The following is a 9,175-nucleotide window of genomic DNA, read 5'->3' as shown; positions in this document are numbered from 1 at the left end:
TTTTTTTTTGGAGACAGTCTCACTATGTTGCCCTTAGTAGAATGCCCTGGTGTCACAGCTCACAGCAACCCCAAACTCTTGGGCTCAAACAATTCTCTTGCCTCAGCCTCCAGAGTAGCTGTGACTATAGGTGCCCACCACATTGCCCATCTAGTTTTGGTTGCAGTTGTTGTTGTTTAGCAGCCCAGGCCAGGCTCGAACTTGTCAGCCTCGGTGTATGTGGCGGCACCCTATTCACTGAGGTACAAGCCCCAAGCCTAGAAGTATATTTTTAAAGTCTCCATATTGAGGTCATCATATTTCTTTCTTTTTTTTTCTGTAGAGACAGAGTCTCACTTTATCGTCCTTGGTAGAGTGCTGTGGCGGGATAGCTCACAGCAACCTCTCACTCCTGGGCTAATGTGGAACTCCTCTTGCCTCAGCCTCCTGAGTAGCTGGGACTACAGGCGCCTGCCACAACACCCAGCTATTTTTTTGTTGGAGTTTGGCCAGGGCTGGGTTTGAACCCACCACCCTCAGTGTATGGGGCTGGCACCCTGCCCACTGAGCCACAGGCGCGGCCCGAGGTAATCATATTTCATTGGTTCTAAGATAAACCTTCCTTTCTGTCGAGAAATCTTCCTCTTCCTTGCTGTGTTTGATCAAAACCTTATAATCAATGGTGTCTTAAGATCTATAAAATAGGGCACCGCCTGTGGCTCAGTGGGTAGGGTGCCAGCCCCATATACCAAGGGTGGCAGGTTTGAACCCGGCCCCAGCCAAACTACAACAAAAAAAAACCAGGCATTGTGTGGGTGCCTATAGTCCCAGCTACTTGGGAGGCTAAGGCAGGTGTTGGAGGTTGCTGTGAGCTGTGATGCAACGGCACTCCACCGAGGGTGATAAAGTGAGACTATTTCTAAAAAAAAAAAAAACAAAGAAAAATCTATAAAATATACTTATCTTTCGTGTTGACATCTAACTTAATTGCATTGTGGTTTGTCTATACTGATTGTTCTATGGTTACTTTAGACTTGCTTTGTTACCTATTCCTGAGGTTAATTTTTGTGAATGTTTCAGATATATCTGAGGGAATTTGTGTTTGTGATTATTGGTTTTGGATTTTAAGTAAATGCAGCAAATCAAGCTTGTTAATTGTATTGTTCAATCTTCTGTATCTTTATGTATTTGCTTGCCCTATCAGTTCTTGGGAGAAATATTTTGAAATTTTCCACTGTAATAGTCATATCTTGATTTCTCTTCATAGTTGGTATTTTTCTCTTCATAGGAGTGTATTTTTAAATTCCTTAATTAGATGCATGCGTGTTCAGAATTGCTCTTTTTTCATAATCAATTAAACTTTGTTTCATCATGAAGTAACCTTCTCCATCTTTTATAATTCTTTTGGTCTAAAGTCTGGGTTTTTTTGTTTTTTTTTTTTGAGACAGAGCCTTAAGCTGTCCCCCTGGGTAGAGTGCCAAGGCATCACAGCTCACAGCAACCTCCAACTCCTGGGCTCAAGCGAGTCTCCTGCCTCTGCCTCCCAAGTAGCTGGGTTTACAGGCGCACACCACTATGCCCGGCAATTTTTTTTTTTTTTTTTTTTTTTTTTGGTTGCAGCCATCATTGTTGTTTGGCGGGTCCAGGCTGGATTCTAACCCACCAGCTCAGGTGTATGTGACTGGAGCCTTAGCTGCTTGAGCCGCAGGCTCCGAGCCAAAATTTTTGTCATTTTTGAACATGTTTACATATTCTGGAAATCCATCTTTGGTTCTAACCAAGTTGAATGATAAGGACAAACAAGTTTAAGTGATGCCTGAAGACATAACATTCACTCCTGGGATTTGTTAGGAGTTTGTCTTTATGACTAATGGTATAATTGAAAGGAGATTAAGAACCTGAAATGAAGACTTTCATTGTATATCATCTCAGCTCTTGAGGCTGCCTAAGCCTCATGTAAACTGTTTTTGGAGCTCCAGATTCCTTAAGCTTTGATCTCCAAGACTAGGGGCAGCTCAAATCACTGTGTTTTTTTGTTACAGCTCAGAGAGTGGCAACAGTGTGAAAAGACTGAAACCAGAGCCTGGCCCAGATGACAAAAATCAAGGTGGGTGGCAGCCTTCATTTCTTTCTTTTAGTCATTATAATGCACATGAACCACAGGGCTGGAATGCTTTGCATCTGCAGATGAGTGCAGTTATCTCTTTTCAAGCAAGCTTATCTAGACTTTAATTTACAGACCGTTCCATACTTGGCAGGATTTATACCTAAGACTTTTGTCAGTTGCTTTGCAAAAGTAATATGTTAGAACCAGGGGTGCTGATAAATGACCATTGTGCTCTCCTAGGAATGCTTACAAAGCCCTGGTCATATCACTTCTCACAGAGGTTTTTTTTTTTTTTTTTTTTTGGCTTCTCTCTCAAATGTCAAGTTTCTTTATTTCACCTGGGTTGCTACTGGTGGGAGGTAAAATGCAGGCTCCTGCTGATGGCTGGATTGGTTTGAGCCTAGAAGGTTAATATAGTCTCTGGAAATACACTTTCTTACCATTCGTGTGATGAAATCTGCCTCTATAGTAAGTTCCAAGAAGTTGTAAGTGAAGGTGAATGTTCCTGGTGGCTGGATTAGGGATGAGAAATTCAAAAGTCAGTTTTTAGTTCCACCCCCAACTCCCTATGGATTAATATTCTGAACTAAACTCCATAGCTGGAACTATAGGCATGTGACATGATTCCTGACTAACTTTTCTATTTTTAGTAGAGGTGGGGTCTACTGTTGCTCAGGCTAGTCTCAAACTCTTGAACTCAAGCAGTCTTCCCATCTTGGCCTCCAGAGTACTAGGATTATAGATGTGAGCCACCATACCTGGCCTAGAACTTACTTTCAAAAGGGACAGTAAAGAGACTCCCTTCTCTCTCTATCTACTTCCATCCAATGCTCCTTAGAGGGAAACAGCATTTTTTTTTGAGACAGAGTCTCACTCTGTCATCCTGGGTAGAGTGCTGCAGCATCATAGCTCACAGCAACCTCAGATTTTAGATTCTTGGGCTCAGCAGTCCTCTTGCCTCAGCCTCCCAAGTAGCTGGGACTACATATAGGCACTTACCACAACACTCAGTGGGAAACAGCATTTATACATTTCTTATTTTGCTGTCCAGAGCTATTCTCCATATGTAGATATACATACGTTACATATATATCTATATGTATATTCATTCAGGGCGGACATAAAGTTCATGTGTCATTTAAGTCATGAACTAATTTAAATCGTACACAAACTTTATGTCTACCCTACATATTTCAGTGCTTTATTATGAGTAATTTAAAACATAGTCAAACATTGGGATAATAGTATAATGAAGCCGTGTCACCTAGCTTTAATAATTTTTAACACATAGCTGATCTTATTTCATTTATATCTGCCCAACTATAGTATTTTGAGACAATTCCGAGCATCATATCTTTTATTTATAATTCTTCAATATACATCTCTAAAAAATAAAGGGTCTTTTTTTGTTTGTTATAACAATTGTAATACCATTATCATATGTATAATAATCATAGCAGTTACCAAATATTATCAATATTAGGTTAGTATTCATTTCCCCCAATTGTCTCAAAAAATTTTTTTTGGCAGTTTTTAAAAATCAGGATCTAAGCAAGGATGACAGGATACTGTGTTTGGCTAGTATGCCTTTTTATTGAGGTATAATTCACATACCATAAAATTTAACCTCTAAAAAGATACAAATTAGTGGTTTGTAGTATGTTGACAAGGTTCTACAACCATCACCACTATGTAATTCCAATTTTTTTGGTGTGTTTTTGAGACTTGATGCCCAGGTTAGAGTGCCCTGGGGTCAGCCTAGCTCTCGGCAACCTCAAACTCCTGGGTTCAAGGATCTTCCTGTCTCAGGCTCCTGAGTAGCTGGGACTATAGGCACCCCCACCACAATGCCCAGCTAATTTTTTCTGCTTTTAGTAGAGACTGTGGGAGGAGTCTCACTCTTGTTCAGGCTGGTCTTGAACTCCTGAGCTCAAGGGATACTCCCACCTTGGCCTCCCAGAGTGCTAGGATTACAGGTGTGAGCCAACACGCCTGCCCATCTAAAATATTTCAATACTCAAAAGAAACCCTGTGCTATTAGCAGTTATTCTCCATTCCATCGTCTACCTCAGCCACTGATAACCACTAATCGACTTTCTGTCTCTGTGGATTTGCCTTTTTGCACCATTTCATGTAAATAGAATCGTGCAATTCGTCGCCTTTTGTGTCTGGCTTTTTTTCACTTACTGTAATGTTTTCAAAGTTCATACATGTTGTAGTGTGTACTTTTGTTAATGGTGAAATAGTATCCATTGTAAGATATACCACATTAAAGGACATTTGTATTATACCTACTGTCATTGCTCACAGCAACCTCAGATTCTTGGGCTCAGCGATTCTCTTGCCTCAGCCTCTCAATAGCTGGGAGTGCATGCAGGTACCTACCACAGGCACCTACTGTTTGCCTAATATAACTCATGTACAAGTTTTTGAGTAAACAACTCATATATACCTAGGAGTGGAATTGCTGGGTCATATCATAAAGCTGTCCTATTTTTACATTCTAGTGTATGAGGATTCCAGTTTTTTCACATCCTTGTTACTGTCTTTTATTGCATCCATCCTTGTGGGTGTGAAATGGGATCTCATTGTGGTTTTGATTCACATTTCCCTAATGACTAATGATATTGAACATCATGTTCTTATTGGCCATTTGTGTATCTTCTTTGGAGAAGTATTTATTCAAATTCTTAGCCTATTTTTAAATTGAGTTATTTATCTTTTTATTGTTAAGTTGTAAGAGTTCTTTATGTATTCTAGATACTAGAAACTTACCAGATGTATGATTTGCACATATTTTCTCGCCTTCTGTAGGTTATTTTTCCTTTTCTCGATAGTGTCCTTTGGAGCACAAAAGGTTTTAATTTTGATAACATCCAGTTTATCTAGTCTTTCTTTGGTTGCTTATGCTTTCGGTGTCATATCTAAGAAACTATCCATGGTCATGAAGATTTATTTTATACCTTTGTTTTCTTGAACCAGTTTTATAGTTTTAGCTCTTACATTTTAGTCTGATTCATTTTGAGTTAGCTTTTATATACGGCATGAAGTAGGGATCCACTTTCATTCTGCATGGATAGCCAATTCTCCTCTTATTATTTGTTAAAAAGAATCTTCTTTCCTCTACAGAATTATGGCACCCTTGTTAAAAATCATCTGACCACTAATTACTCATTTTTCTTCCATTGAGATATTTGTGTGTGTGTATGTATACACATGCATATGTATATATATTCACATCTCCCTATGTCATTACCACTCGGTCTTGTGTAAGTTTTGAAATTGGGAAGTGTGAGTCTTCTAGCTGTATTCTTATTTTTCAAGATTGTTTTGGGACCAGCTTGTCAGTTTTTGCAAAAAGACAGCTAAGATTGGGTGGTGCCTGTGGCTAAAAGGAGTAGGGCACCAGCCCCATATACCAGAGGTGGCGGATTCAAACCTAGCCAAAAACTGCAAAAAAAAAAAAAAGAGAGACAGCTAAGATTTTGATATAGGGATTATTGAGCTCTGTAGATTAATTTGGAAATGCCATTTTATGCTTTCATTTTTTATTTTTATTCTTTGGCTGGGGCTGGGTTTGAATCTGCCACCTCCAGTATATGGGACTGGTGCCCTTCCCCTTTGAGCCACAGGCGCCGCCCAGTATGCTTTCTTAACCATAGGCTAATATGTCTTTTAAGTTGAATTTAACCTGGAGGTTCTTCCTCCTTTCTGAATTTATTTTTTGTTTCCTTTATATTTTATTGATGGAGAAATTGATCTTTGTGCTGTAGAGTTTCCTACATTCTCAATTTTGCCGATTGTGTATCATCATCCTTATACCCTGCGTTTCCTGTAAAATGGTAGTTAGAGCTAGAGGCTTGATCAATTCAAGTTGATTTTTTTGGCAAGAATTCTTCTTACATTATTTTTATACTTTCTATCATTAGTAGCAGTATTTTAATCTAACCTACTTTTTTGTTCATGGCTTAATTCATTTGTTCTTGTGCCTTGGAATCATTGCATAACTGGACATAACGAGTATCCTTGTTCCTTGCTAAGGCTGGGTAGTGTTCCAGAGTATGGTTTCATCATAGTATATTTATCCCACTTTCTGTTGATGACCATTTAGATTGTTTTCATTCTTCTCCTATTCTAGTGCTTCAGTAATAACCCTGCACATGCATAATTGTTCACATGTACAAATATATCAGATGGTTAAATACTTTGAATTGATGAGTCAAAGAGGATATACAACCGTAATTTAGGTAAATACTGCCAAATTGCTCTTCAGATGAGATATTCCAGTTTATATTCCCATCAGCAATGTAGGAGTTCTGTTCACTTACATCTTTTTAATGTATAAGAAACTAAAACTTTGATAGGAATCTATTTTTTTCCAGAGATGGAGTCTCACTGTGTGGCCCAGGCTGGAGTACAGTGGCTGTTCATGGGCATAATCATGATGCACTGTGGCCTCCAACTCCTGGGCTCAAACGATCCTCCACTTCAGCCTTCTGAGTAGCTGGGACTATAGGCTTGTGCCACTGTGGCTGGCATAGGAATCTTAAATTTAAACTAATTGCCCTGTATCTGGTCCTTATTCTCTGGTAGGAACTGTTTGAATGAATCAACAGAAAGGAAAATTTGTGTGGTTTCTTTGAACTACCTATCTCAGGCAGACACTTTTTTTGAGTCTTAAGCTGTCGCCCTAGGTAGAGTTCTGTGGAATCATAGTTCATGGCAACCTCTAATTCTTGGGCTCAGCCTCCCAAGTAGCTGGGACTACAGGTGCCCACCACAATGCCCAGCTATTTTTTGGTTGTAGTTGTCATTGCTGTTTGGCAGGCCCGGGCTGGATTCGAACCTGCCAACTCTGGTGTATGTGGTTGGCACCTTAGCCTCTGAGCTACAGGTGCCAAGCCAGGCAGACACTTTTTTTTAAAGCTGTCTCTTTTTGTCTTTTTTGTGACACCAAAACTCTTCTTCCTACCCCTGCATTCTTGTAGCAGAAGCTACGCAAGAAATAGCTTCCTTTGCCGGCAGTTAAAGCCTCACAAAAAGAATGCTCCTTGAATCTTACTTCACGGTCTTGCCCTCAGCAGTGGGAGAATTTTCTTTTTTAATTGTTTGGGATTTGTTGAGAGTATAAAGAATTAGGGCAGTAGGAGAATTTAACCCTTGAACCCCGGAAGATAACTCTGTGGTCCTATTGGAGATTCAGGCTTTCCCCACTGAAGACTCTGAACTTAAACTCTGAGTGAAGCCAGTGAATGCACAAGTCAGCCCCATCTACTCCCGAGTCACGCATCTGTCTGAATCCCAAGAACATTCTCTAATAGTAATTTTCAGTGTTAATTTGATATGACAATGTAGCCCTGCAAATGCAGAAGTTGGCAGGGAACTTCACCAAATGGGTGAGATCAGAGGGCACCATTTTGTTCTTTTTGGACAGTTAACTGCTTTTGGAATGAAATTTGTCACAGTTGCAGTCTCTTTTCTTTCTTGAAACCTCCTAGATAATGGGGAGGTTGGGTCTTTTCACTTACACTCTTCTGATGCCGCAATGGTCCAGATTTCTCAGTTGTATTTCTATAGCTGGCTTTCGTCCTTCCGTTAGGCCAGTCTTCCCATTAGGCCATTTCTCGATCTCCATAGGTACTCTGAATTTGATTCTTCTTTTTTGTCTAAAATAGAGTGTCAATGAAGGCAGCATATAAATGGTGATCTCATAAGATGACAATACTGTATTTTTACTATTCCTTTTCTATGTTTAGATACACAAATCCTTAACCATTGTGTTACAGTTGCCAACAGTATTCAGTACAATAACTTGCTGTACAGATGTGTAGCCTTGGAATAATAGGCTGTGCCATCTAGGTTGTGTAGGTACATGGTGGTCACCTAATGACAAAGTTGACTAATGATGTACCTCTCTGGTCTTATCTCTGTTGTTAAGCGAGGGTGTCTATACTTAATAAAATGATTTACCTCATTGAACAGCTTCATATAAATTAGTGTTCTAAGTAACTAATGTACATCTTCTTATATGTTTTTATAAACAACCACACTTTTCTATATGTTACACATAATCATGCAATGAGTATTTAAGTAATGAATGATACAGTTTGATGTTGTGTCCCCAGTAGTAAAGAGCACCAGATCATGATAATCCATCAGCAATATAACTCTGAAATGTCTTTACCACGTTTCCTGCATTCTTACACATTGTACATGCTGGCCTGCTCTGTGCCTGGGCCTGTGCTGTTCTGTGCTGGAGGTGGAATGGTGAAAAGGGGAGCTTCAAGGAGCTTACAGTTAGAGAATACAGACTAGCATCTCTTGTCTAGTCTTCCACAGCCTTCTTAGCTTAAATGCTGGGGTGCCTTCACAGTTACAGAGACATGTAAGGCTATTCTCCCTAATTTAAATGGCCCAGGATGCTCATTGAATTTTCTCATTTACCTTTTTAAAAAAATTGTCTTAATCAGTACTATGTATATATAATAAAAAATTCAAAAGGGACAAAGGAGTGTAAAGTAAAAATTAGGTTTTCTTTCTTCCCCAACCACCCAATTTCTTTTCTCAGATCAGCCACTGCTACTGTTTTTATGTATTTTTTTTTTCTTTTTTTGGCCAGAGCTAGGTTTGAACCCACCGCCTCCGGCATATGGGGCCAGCACTCTACTCCTTTGAGCCACAGCGCCACCCCATTTTTATGTCTTTTTTTTCAGACACTGTCATGTATATACATGAGCTTGTCCCTCCACTCCCCAGTTATGGCTTTTGCATACAGTTCTCCTTATCTTTTTCAGTTAGCACATTTAGTGTGGAGCTCATTCAACATCAGTACACAGAGATGCTTTTTTCTTAATGATTGAATAGTAGTCCATTACTTAACCAGTCGCCTGTTAATGGATCTTTTGGTTATCTCTAGTCTCTGGCTGTTGTATAGAATGCTGAAGTGAATGTTCTCTTCCAAATGCTATTTAAGTTTGAAGGACATTGCCAAATTTCTCTGTATCCCCTCAGCAACAGAGAAAGTTGGTTCCCGCCTAGTATATTATTTATCTTCTTACAATTAAAATTCATCTGTTCTTTATCTGTGAC

At 39.4% G+C, this 9,175-nt stretch overlaps 1 protein-coding gene across 3 annotated transcripts in view; it reads left to right on the top strand.

The window, feature by feature from the left end:
* The window catches only part of FAM192A (family with sequence similarity 192 member A), a 37,851-nt gene that overhangs the window by 25,162 nt on the left and 3,514 nt on the right, over nt 1-9,175 (top strand). For all 3 annotated transcript variants that reach the window (XM_003792563.2, XM_023514738.1, XM_023514737.1), the window contains one exon: nt 2,022-2,086. In XM_003792563.2, coding sequence (XP_003792611.1) covers nt 2,022-2,086 — 65 coding nt within the window. The remainder of the gene's footprint in view (nt 1-2,021; nt 2,087-9,175) is intronic.

The sequence above is a fragment of the Otolemur garnettii genome, unplaced genomic scaffold (genome assembly GCF_000181295.1).
Source record: "Otolemur garnettii isolate 467f Iridium unplaced genomic scaffold, OtoGar3 scaffold00058, whole genome shotgun sequence".
Lineage (NCBI taxonomy): Eukaryota > Metazoa > Chordata > Mammalia > Primates > Galagidae > Otolemur > Otolemur garnettii.
Note: the sequence above shows the minus strand (reverse complement) of the source record. Positions and strands in the feature narration are given on the sequence as shown.